Consider the following 12,035-nt stretch of genomic DNA (forward strand, 5'->3'; position numbering starts at 1 on the left):
ACTGTGGTTCACAAATGCGTCAGTAAGCTGCAGTAGCTCCGTACTGTTCCACATTTGCAAACCCCGAACTCCCCTCCCTGCTTCCCCCTCCCCCACCCCGGCATTCCAGCCCCAGCTGAGCGGTACCTATTGCAACTGCTGTCATTTCACCTCCAGCTGCCTAAAGTGCTCCAGCACGGCTGCCACAGGAGACCACCAGCAACCAGAGGCCTGGGCAGGCAGAGAGAAGATCTAACCTTTCCAAACAATAAGCACCAGGAATCTCACCCCCCCTCAAAATGCGAAACTGCATATTCCGGCAGGAAGGAAGAAAAGAAATTCCTCATCATCACCATCATGATTACTGCCTTCTTTCTTGTGGTCAGCTGGTTCGAGGACCAAGGCTCCTGCTGTGTTTTTTTTAGATCTGGGCAAGTGACAGCCACCAGGATGATATGGACCAAAGGACAGTGTTCAAATGTGACTGGTAGATAAATGATCATTTATCATTGTTTTGTTAAAAATCTTTTTCTTATAAAGTTAACAAACCAAGGCTGTTGATCCCTGAATTAGAAAGTTGATCTGCTTGATTATTTTCAAAGTGTGAGGTGGCAAGGAGGAGGGGGAAAGCCTCTAGTACTTTGTGTATGTTGCTGATCCTCTAGTTTGGCAACATCTTGGGAGCATCTTCCGATCTAGTGATGTGGCATTTTGTGAATCGAAGCACCAGCCCATGGCCCCGATGCTGGCTGCTTACGGCCCAAAGGGGAAGAGGGTCTGCCCCCTCCCCTTCAATGTTTCAATCTGGCCCAGTAGTGGACACTGAGCCCTGGGCGGTTTCCCCGGGAGCAACTGTCTCTTCTTGTGAAGGTGACTCTTCCTCGGCTTGTCCTCGAGACGTGACAGTTGTTTCAGGGGAGATGCTATGAGGCCCCTCTAGGGGGATACAGCCAGGGTGGTTTTTGCGAAAGTGCTGATTCAAGATGGCCTGGAAGGGGAAACTTTTGCCACAAACGTGACAGTGAAAGGGCTTGTTGCCTGTGTGCTTGCGGATGTGATACTCCAGCTGATCCTTGCGGGTGTACTTCTTGCCACACATGCGGCAGACGAACGGTGTGATCCCCATGTGCAGGCGCATGTGCCGGTCCAGGCTCCCCTTCTGGTTGAAAGATTTGGCACAGTAGATGCAGGTGAGACGGGGGTTGTACCGGAACCACCGCTCAGATACTTCCTGCTCACGGAGATACTCCACATAGCCGCTTACTCCCATCATTGCTGACTCTTCTACCTGTGCCAGGTGAGGAAAATAAGCACAGAAAAACAGGTACTGTGAACAGACATAGTATAATGATCAAATCTACTTTTACCAGGTACTAAGCTTTAAGCTTATTTTTAGTAGAGATCCAAACAGGAAATTACTATCCCAAAGTAAAGATGTTAACATAACAATTAAAAAAAACAAACAAAACCAAAGACTCTGTATCCCATTACCATAAAAGAACAAGACAGTCAAGTTACTTCTGGCCAACAAACTGCACGCTTCCCATGAAACCCCCAGCGAATGTTCTATTTTACAGCAATAGGAGAATCTGGGCCCACTCATACCATCCACTTGGACTCTAATTTACAATGATATCTAGATGATCAGGTAGGTACTTAGCACTGGTCCAGTTGAACTTTCTGTGATGATGGAAATGTTTGTTTATCTGCACCACTGGATACAGTAGCCACTAGTCACATGTGGCTACTGGGTGTCTGTAATATGGCTAGTGCGACTAAGGAACTAAATTTTTAATTTTAATTGTTTTCAATTAATTAACATTTAAATAGCCACACATGATGTGGCTAATGGCTACTACGTCTGACAGTAAAGAATACACCGTGGCAAGCATATTATAAATTACGCTTATGGCATTATCATTAATACCAAAACTTAATCCAGCAGTACTAGCTTTATAAAGATGTGTACAGTTTGTAGGTGACAGTATTCCTTTTTATCCCGAAGTATCTTAGTACCATACCAACATACTAACTTCATTCTAAAGCATACTCAAGGGTTAACTGAGCTCAGAGCAAATGGGCGAAGAGCTGGGAAAGAAAACTAGACTGAGCTAACTTAGTTCTTCTTTCCTATGAGCCTTCCAACAATTAGTACTCAGTATTTACTGATATTGTCCACCAAATACAACGACAGGTATCACAGAGAAAGAAGGACAAGACTTAGATTCTCATTTTGCTCTCTCAACAAAAGGTAAGAGTCTGAACGAATAGACAAAGAGAAACAGGAAATCCACATTCCTAATGATGTTGCTAATTCAATTTTCTACCTGCTTATACTAAAGGTAAGTGTTCCTGAAATACAGTGAGTAGACACAGTATCATCTGAGTTTATAGACCTATTACTTGTAGTGATTTTACATAAATATAAACAGATTATTAAAAGTAAATAGAACAATCTGTGGTTTATATACGATTTCTCCAATTTCTCTTGGTTTATAAAGTATCTGCCCCGCCTAAGTTAACTTTCTTATATTGTGACAATAAACTTACTTAAGACATTAACAAAGCAATTACTATAAAAGCAGCATTAGAACTCTGCTGTTGTTAATTAGATAACCCTTTAAGTTATTGCAAAATAAATGCTTTCCTTTTCTCTAATTTGTTTTCTTTTTTAAGGACAAATGACATATATATTTTAAAACTTTTTACTAAAATTTTTAGATGGAATATATATTAAATCCCCATCACTCAACAATTAAACCACGGACAATATTTTTCTTTACCCTCACCTGTTTCTCTCCTTTCTCATATTATATTTTTTAAATATGTTTTTATTGATTTTTCAGAGATAGAGGGAGAGAGAGAGAGAAACATCAGTGTGAGAGAGAAACATTGATCAGCTGCCTCCTGCCTGCCCCACAGTGGGGACAGGGCCTGCAAACTAGGCATGTGCTCTGACCAGGAATCAAACCAGGACCTCTCAGCCCCTGGGACGATGCTCGACCACTGATCCACACCGGCCAGGCTCTCATATTATTTTTGAAGAAAATCCCAGACAGTTTCACCCAGAGATATTCTTTCTTAATATAGCCAAAATACTATCACACCTAAAATACCCCAGTAATATGAGATAAACATGGGTGCCTCCTATCTGAAATCTGGGAGTAGAAATAATACATACCTTTGAATGAATACTTTAAAAAAATCTTAGATTTATAAATGCTTTTGATTCTAAATTCATATTAAAATTCAGTAATTTGATTTTTAAAGCCATTTTTTAATGGCTTCTGAAGTCATTATATGTATTTATATAAATAACATGTTTTGAATAAAAAGCTCGTATATGTATACAAGCATATGTAGGAGGGAATTATGTATGTTTGGCAGAGGCTACAGTATCAGTGCGAAGAGGAGAAAATGTAAAAGCTGACTATGGATTAACCAAAGAAAGTTATCTAATTAGCAATTAATCTCATGCCTTCCCTTGAATTTCTGAAATGCGTTCCGGCTCCTTTCCCAGACGGCTGGCAGTGCTGCTCAGCACCTCCAGCAGAACAGACGCAGGTCTCAGCGGTGTGGGAGGCAGCACATGATGCTACGCGTTCAACAGTAAGCCTGAGGTTTGAGACGATTTCTGACTTGTTTTATATAAAATTTCTTTCTGCTACGATTCCCTGCATAATAGAAACATGAAGGAGGAATGATCCCACTAAAAGGTCCTGAGTGACCATGGACAAAGTGCAGAACAAGTTGTCTGAGGCTTAGTTTTCCCATCCATAAAACGAAAGGTTAGCAGATGCTTTATTGAACCTTAGGTTCAAATCTGTGTCCTCTTTACTATGTGACCTTGAGGCAGTTATTTCACTACTTCATCTGACAGTTCTTCATCTGTAAAATGAACAGCATCTACCTCATAAGTTGCTATGAGCACTGAATGAGTTAGAGTGCTTAATGAGGCTCAATAAATGTTAACTGTTATTAAACATTACAAACTCACAATATTGTTTATAATCTTGAGGGTACCTATTCCCTAAAACAACAACAAACCAAAAACAAAACTAAACAAACAACTGCCTAACTTTAAGGTAAGTAATGTCATACCAGTATGGTCCACAGTCAGGAAATAAATATATTTTAGTTATCTGTGATGAACTATAATCACAGAACTTGAACATTACGATCAATTTCATCTTAGAAAATCACTGCAGTAAAGTTGCAATAAAAGAGCAAATGAATGAGCATAAAATGTAGATTAGGTCCTTGTCAAAGGCAACAATACTTTCAGTAGTTTTATCCTCTGAACTTTAAAAAGAAGCAAGGACAAACTGGCCGCCTCCTCTCTGTCACCGAGAGGCGGATCACTCCACTCCTCCCACTTGGCAATTCCCTACTAGACTGTCAACTCTGTAAGCACAGGAACACTGTGGACTGTCCTGGAACTTGATCCGTGTTTGGTATGTAGTAGGTGTTCAAGAACTATTTTTTAAATAAATTATTCTATAATGAATAAATTCCATATAGACAATAATGTCCATATTATCCAAAACAAAACTAGTCTAGATTCTTGACATGACCTTCAAAACTGTCCACCCTCCTAATCTTCAGTTACTAATCAGAGAATTAAAGAAATGAAAGGACTTCAAAAATCATCTGATTTGGTTTATTAACTTTACTTAAAGATTTCCAAAACGAAGGGTTTCACAGGCAATTAAATAATCACTTTTTTATTGGGCACCTACTTAGTAACCTTCGTTATTCAAAATGACTTAGGGGTAAAACAACTCCTTTTGGGGGGCACTGGAGAAGACAATGTCAGAAACAAAAATTTGAAAATGTGGACGCTTCTCTCTAGGCGATGTCAACCTAGACGAAGACACAAAACTGATGCAAGTAAAAGAAGAGTGGAAATTATATCATAGCCCCTGTAAGTGCTACAGTGGTTTAAGGAGAGATCAGGGAGGCCTGGGCTAGGCAGGGCAGATGAACTAGGAGGTGGGTCTGGGGTGGACCCAGACACCTGGGAAGGACAGGGCATCCCAGACTCAAGGAGCTGACCATATCTGACGTGGTCCTGACACACAGAGGAAGCCTGCCTGCTTGAGGCAGGCAGCGAATGCTGATGAGTGGTGAGGAAGCTCTGTTAGAAAGATGGTAAATTACTTGGAATTTCAGGCCAAGTGTTTCAACCATAACATGGTAGAAAAAGGGAAAAAGCCACAGCAAGTTATTTGAGCAAATAGGTGACCGTAGCAGTCTATTCCAGGACAGTCACCCTTCTGAGCAGGATACTCTTCAAGTCTATTGAAATCTGTTCTCACTGTAATTAAGTCAGTGTCCTGTTTTGGTACTCTGTGGCAGGGAAAATATAACTGGTGAGTAGATTCACCATAATAAACTTTCATACATGTTAAGGCATATATTAACTCATCTCTCTATGTCATTTCCAGACAATGCTATTGTCTGCTTCTTTATCGCCTGCACCTTCTGCTTCAGTTGGGAAAACACCTGTGGAGTTCCAGTTGTTATCCCCATTACATCTACATACACAGTAAGTTATCTCTAGCTGCTTCATTAAATACGTACTGCATTTAGACCCTCCTGAATAACACTTTCTTTAAGTGGTTATTGATTCCAGTAACTGCCTTTTAAGCACTCCTTTTCTTATAACACTGTGAATGAGGTCTATACAGTCTCATCTATACCTGTTTTGTGTATCTGTTAACCAGCCCTCTGCCCCCATTAAGTTGTAAGGTCTGTGTCACTGTTGTGTTTATTTGTATAATAGTCACCTTCACATAGGTATCACATCCTATTTGAAAGATGAGAAGAAAAGAGGCCTTAATTATATGAGTAAACTTACTTTTCCTCCAAGCTCCTAACATTTTCTGTAACATCTTATTAAAATAGCTACAAGTCCTTTTCTGGTACCGGAAAACTGGCATGATAATATGTAAGTAAATATAGTTTGTAACAATGTCTTGCTGCTGTTAGTATACTGCCTACACAATAAACATCCAAGGTTTAAGTAAAAACTAAACAAGATACTATTAGTATAATGCAGAAGCTAAAAAAATTAGCTATGCAATCTAAATCCACCAGTGTTTCCTTTTAAAGGACTAAAGTGTTTACTTGGTGAGTTCAACATCCTTTGAAAAAAAATCAACCTTCAATGACAGAGACCTGTGAGGAAAAACAAACATTATCAACCAACTACTTACTACTTACTAAGGAGAATTGCAAAGAAAATAGAAGACATCGTTCCTATCCTCTCTAGAACATTTTAGTCTAACAAAAGATTCAGGAAGGAAATAAAAGATACGAACATAAAAATGCAAAAGAAACTGTTTGCAAATACAGTATACGACACCATGTAGTAATCACTAGTGCTATCCCCACACGCACAGCATCAGGCCCTCCATCCCAGGTCCTACCCTGCCTGCATGTACTTTTTTGGGGTTACTGTTTTATTTCTACTCAGGACTACAGACTGGCTCAGAAAAGAGTTCTGCAATCTCATCTTTTCTACTTCCCAAACTCAGCTGACACCAAAAGTGCATTTCCTGTGTGCTTGCAAATAAGAATAAAGACAAAAGTAATCAAGTAGAGTACTTAACAGGGCCACTGTTCCCTCTCCTACATCTTTCCTGTCGGATTCAACACAGTGGCAATTTCTTCAGCCCCACAACTACATACCTGGGAGCTGGGCTGCTTAGGCTCATCCATTCTCCCAGGAGACTCACTTCGGGCTCTGTGTCTCTCCGTCAAGGGGACAACACTGCCGGAGGGGCTAAATCTGTCGGAAGAGGAGCAAAAAGGGGACTAACAGAAAAGTAGTGTCAAGGAACTTAAAAAAGGGTGATGTCTACCCTCTTTATCCCATGGCTGATGCAGGGGAAACAAACTGAACAATAAATGACTAAGAAATACTTTCAGGGAGTTAATATATAGGAAGTGATTAGAAATAAGACAAGAAAGGTTTGCCTTATAAATTTAAGAAATACAAAACAGACCATATGACCTGGTGAAGCTAAGGCTAAATATAAGTTCTATTCTTCCGTAAGTATTGGGAGACCATAAAAGAATAAATTAAAACTGGGTCTGTAACTTTGCTTCTTCTATGTAACTTAGGTTTTGGTTGTTCCTTCTTCCAGGCCCCAGCATAACATGTTATATATTTCAGACTGTTGATATAACATCGACCATGGAGATTCAAAGTCTGTGCACTAAGGCTCTTACTTCTGACACAGTGCTAACATGGGGGGTGGGGCAATAAGTATTGTGCTCAAGAATATTTTAACTATTAAGGACACAAGAAGGAAAATACTCAAATCAAGACCGCCTGAAATGGATACAGTATATACTTTCTGACTGTAACACATGTCTCTCAAGACCAGGTATCAACCAAAGTAATAGCTTCTTTAGTTTTCATTGTTCATGCAGTCAATTTTAATTTATTTTTAACAGAGGAAAAAAACCAAATATTATCAATTTAAGTTGATAATACTTCCTTCTTTCAATTTACTTTCCACCAAAAAGAAATGCTCTAATTGCCATTAGAAAGAGACAAGGGAGTCATGGGATGGGACCTAGTAGCAGTGGGGAAAAAACAGACCCTCAGGCCTGTGGTAGCAGCAGTCACCAGAGAAAGAAAAAGGGAAGACATAAAATGACAAGTGAAAAAAGGAATAAAAACTCTCCAAAGCTTTTCTTTGGGGTAACTGGACTGGGATCACACTAATTTAAAAAGAACAATTAGTGCTGGTACCATACGTCCTCTAACTTGGGAGGTGAGGGGCAAAGAAAAGTCAACAGCACTACAAAGGCAAGTAAAACTGAGACCACCTACCTGGGTGAAAACCTAGGGAGGAAGGGCAAAGCTGCCAGGTTCCCAGCTGATGACCGGGCCCCCTGCCTGGAATTCCCAGGAAGCCCTGCCAATTACTGACACTAGTGTGGTTGCAGATGCTGTTCTGATTCACAGAAGTGTCTAACTTTACCGTAGTTCTCACAACATCAAACTTTCAGGACTAGGAGCTTCCTGCTTTTTTTTTTTTTATTCCTTACCCGAGGACATTTTCCCATTTTTTGTTCAGACAGAGTGGAAGGGAGAGAGAGGAAGAGAGGGAGAGAGAGAAACATCGATGTCAAAGGGACACATCGAGTGGCTGCCACCCGCATGACCAGGGCCTGGGACAAACTGCACCCTTAGTGGGAACTGAACCCGGGGTCTCTCTGGACCGCAGGCCGACACTCTAACCACTGGGCCAAACCAGCCAGGGTTCCTGCTTTATTTTTATTTACTTATTTATTTAATCCTCACCTGAGGATATTTTCCCATTGATTTTCCTCAGATAAGAGAGGGAGGGAGGGAGAAAGGGAGGGAAGGAGAGAGAGAGAAATATTGATATGAGAGAGACACACCGATTGGTTGCCTCCCACATGACCCTCGCCAGGGCCAGGGGTTGAACCCACAACCGACATATATGGCCTTGACTGGGAATTAAACCTGAGACACTTCAGTCCAAGGGCCAGGGCTAGTTTTATTTTTATTTCCATATGTTTTTGATTTTTAGAGAGAGAAGGGAGAGAGAAACATCAATTGGCTGGACCCTGCACGCCCCCTAATGGAGATCAAACCAGCAACCTGGGCATGTGCCCTGACTGGGAATGGAACCAGTGGCCTCAGTGCATGGGATGATGCTCAACCAACTGAGCCACACCAGCCAGGGTAAGGAGCTTCCTGCTTTAAAAAAATAAGAATGCAAGTCTTTTGCCACACCTGCAGTTTCTCCAACATCAACTTATTTTGGCTAAGAGCATCAAGGAGGGAAGATGCTCTCTGTACCACACAGGGGTAACCACATTAGTAATGTCTCTACAACAGCCGTTAGATGGGTGAACAAAACAAAACTTACCTGTCAATCTCACTACTTGTTGGCCGAGCCACCTTGGCTCCTGAAGGTCCTAAAGTGTAATTTTCCTGTGCTACGGAACCATGGCCCGTGGTGTCAATCACCATGGCTGTGACTTCTTCAGCACTGCTCCCATCTTCTCCGGAAGGCTGATTCTCAGGCCCCAGCCACTCCTCTAGATTTTCAGTTTTGATGTGTACTGCTCCAAGAACCCTCACTTCATCATCGCTCCGTGCCCCTCGGTCTGCTACTCCTGTCTCCACGTACCACTGTCCTGCTCGGTTGATCCGAAGAATGGGCTCCCGGCTCTCTACATCAGAACTCTGTTCAATGATCTGAGGGCTGGTGGACTCCTCGGGAGGACTGAGCTCCCTGATGTCCAGCACAGCACTAACCTGACCTCGCCGACTTCCCTTTGGGGCATTATGTCGTGGACTAAGGGAGCGATTTAGAGTTGGTGTAACCCTGTGAGACTCTGGAGGTCTCTCTGGATGCTTTGTCCTCGTTTGACTTAATTCTGCTTCGACCTCAGCCACGTTAATTTTGAAATGAATGCCCTCCAAGATCTGTGTGCATTTGTCTATAATATGCTGCATTTGCAGAAAACTGGCAGCTGTCAGGTAGCTGATAATATCTGCCAGCTGCAGGCATATCCGCCCTGTGTAACAGAAAGAAAGGAGCTGTTCAAAAACTGTGGGGTTCTTGATGACGGATATGGAGACAGTACTCATCTCATTCAAGGACATGTGATCCCGGAAGTAGGGAGAGCTGGCGGCCAGTACCACTTTGTGAGCCCGAAAAGCTTGTCCTTGCACGTTGACCACGATATCGCAGAGCCGGCCTTGCATGCGCAGCTGGTTGAGATGGCTCAGGACAGAGTTGCTGAAGTCAGGGATCTCCAGTTGTATGTTACCACCCTTCTCCATGGTGGGGCCTGAGGGTGTAGGCAGGCATTCAACCCTGCTGAAGGAGGAAACCATGTTCTCATTTAACAATTAGAACTGTACTCCCCTCATGCTTTCCAGTTCAAACCTATTTTAAAACATCATTTGGCAAAATTTTAAAATCTCCCAGTAAAAATAGATAACTGCCTAATGTTTAGATATAGAAGTACCAAACAGGTTTTTCAGTAGGTTACGCACCAAGACACCATTAAAACCAAAACATGATTATTAGTTAGACTTCTTAAAATTCAAGCTATGCCCATACTTTCCTAATGATAAGCTATGCAACATCAAAACAGAGTTCAACAGAATAAAGAGGGAGGAGCAGTTGTTCTTTTTTGTTTTGTTTTTTAAAGCATTAATCATAAGATATTCACAATGAATAGAAAATCCTGTGACAACTTTGAAGGAAAATAATGTTTTTTGCATCAATGTAATTATACAGTTAGGTCAATTAGATGTGCCTCTTCTTAATATTTTACTACTTGTTGTGTGAGTTTTTTATTTTATAAAGTCACTACTATTCCACAAAAATTAAGCCATTATTTTTAGCTGTAAGAGTCACAGCCTCCATCAAAAGGCTTGGAGCTTAGGACTTCTAAGTTAGGAAAGGTGCCAAAGGACTCAATCAAGATGTGGGACTTGAAGTTCACTCAGAATTAGGGAAGGGTAGGTATACCTGCCCGTAACTAAATAATGTAAATTCCAAGTTAGGAATTTCAGGGTGGGGGTGATCCTTTGATTCTGACATTTAGTTCCACAAAGGTGGTAAAAAAAAAAAAAAAAAAATAGAGGATTTACCAAGTATGGCCAATATTTTGACATTAAAAGATTTTTAAAAACCAGTGGAAACAGTCCATAATTGCATCCCACAGCCTTCCATGGTGAAAGTACAGTTTGTAAAAACCCCACTAGGAAGACACTGACTTGAGCCCAATGTGTTTCCATTTATCTGTCAAGTTACGACATTACAAAGTTGCCTGAGACCCGAAACTTCAGGAACTTATCCTGACAAGCTCACAGGACCGCCCGGCATTCACAACGCGCTTATCAATACACAGGGAAGTGTATACACTGCTTTCATGAACCGACTTCAGCCAATCTGACCTTTTTCCAAAGCGTTTTTGTTTGTTTGCAAACTTTTAATCCAATTAGAGCCTCTGTCGATGCCATCCTGAATTCAGATGTGTCTATTTTGGAGCCTACACCAGCGCCTTTTTTGTTTGCTCTTCCCGGCAATGCCCCAGCGAGGAGGAGGCCCCTGGAGTAAGGTCTTTCTCTACCGTCGGCACCGGAGGGGCGAGAGCTGTAAGGGGGAGAGTCGGGAACGGCACGGGGTTGGCCACTCCGGCACTTGAGTGGCTTCCGCCTGCGTTCGGCAGCGTGGGGACGGGGAACTGGCTGCGCCGCGGTGTCACCGAGGAGCAGGGAAGAGCGGGGAGCAGGGCGTGCGGCCTGGGAGCCGGCAGTCAGGTGCCGGGAAAAGACCGGGAAGGGGGCGGCGCCCCGGGACCCGGGCCAGGCGGTAGGTGCAGGCGGGCGGGGAGCTGCCCAGAGGTGGGTGTGTGTGTCTGGGTGTGGCCGGCTGCGGTGGGGGAGGGGGCCGCCCCTCCCGGGGTCCTGAGGGAGGGGCCCGGCGAGGGGGCGGGTCCGGCAGCTCAGCCCGGCGCGGGGCCAAGGGGGTGGAAGGTCTCCGGGAGCCTTGAGGTGGGGGTGAAGGGAAGTGGCTGAGCACCCCAGGAGCAGGCTGCGGCGGACGCCGGGCAGGGCGGCCCCGGGGCAGGGCAGCGGGACCGGTGTGCGGGGCCCCAGCCCAGTCAAGGAGCAGCACCTACCTCCGGGGGTGGAAATGGGCCGGAATGGGCCGGAACACCGTCCCGGAAGTGAAAACCCCCGCCCCCTCCCCCGGAGCGGGCGACGTGCCGGAAGGAAATCACTCACCCTTATACCGTCCCCCTTCCCCCTCCCCAGCGCTTTCCGTCCCTCGCGCCCCCTCCCCTCTCTTGTCTTCCTCCTCGGTCCGTAGGAGGGTGGGAGCCTTGCGTCACGCGGGCGGCCGTGACCCCGCCCACAAACCGAGGGGGCGGGCCAAGGGGCGGGCATAGAGGACGGAAAGGAGGTGTGGCTGGAGAGGGAGGAGACTGAGCTCAGGAGGGGAGGAGGAGGAGCTCAAGCCGACGCTGGTAGGGAAAGTGCGTCA

General features: G+C 43.8%; 1 protein-coding gene across 3 annotated transcripts; it reads right to left on the reverse strand.

Annotated features, from left to right (window-relative positions):
- Window positions 1-115: 115 nt before the first annotated feature.
- Window positions 116-11,726, reverse strand: ZBTB37 (zinc finger and BTB domain containing 37). 3 transcript variants are annotated; one of them, XM_036272769.1, is made up of 5 exons: window positions 11,671-11,726; window positions 10,943-11,141; window positions 8,895-9,851; window positions 6,673-6,772; window positions 116-1,267 (listed from the first exon to the last, which is right to left on the reverse strand). In XM_036272769.1, exons 3-5 carry the CDS (start codon window positions 9,815-9,817, stop codon window positions 779-781), a joined length of 1,512 nt encoding a protein of 503 aa, XP_036128662.1. In that variant the 5' UTR covers window positions 9,818-9,851; window positions 10,943-11,141; window positions 11,671-11,726; the 3' UTR covers window positions 116-778. The 3 variants fall into 3 exon arrangements, with proteins under 3 accessions (XP_036128662.1, XP_036128660.1, XP_036128663.1); XM_036272767.1 differs by having other exon boundaries at window positions 8,895-9,854; XM_036272770.1 differs by lacking the exon at window positions 10,943-11,141 and having other exon boundaries at window positions 8,895-9,854; window positions 11,671-11,702.
- Between the last annotated feature and the right edge of the window lie 309 nt (window positions 11,727-12,035).

This window comes from Molossus molossus, unplaced genomic scaffold (assembly GCF_014108415.1).
Source record: "Molossus molossus isolate mMolMol1 unplaced genomic scaffold, mMolMol1.p scaffold_m16_p_20, whole genome shotgun sequence".
NCBI classification, from domain to species: domain Eukaryota; kingdom Metazoa; phylum Chordata; class Mammalia; order Chiroptera; family Molossidae; genus Molossus; species Molossus molossus.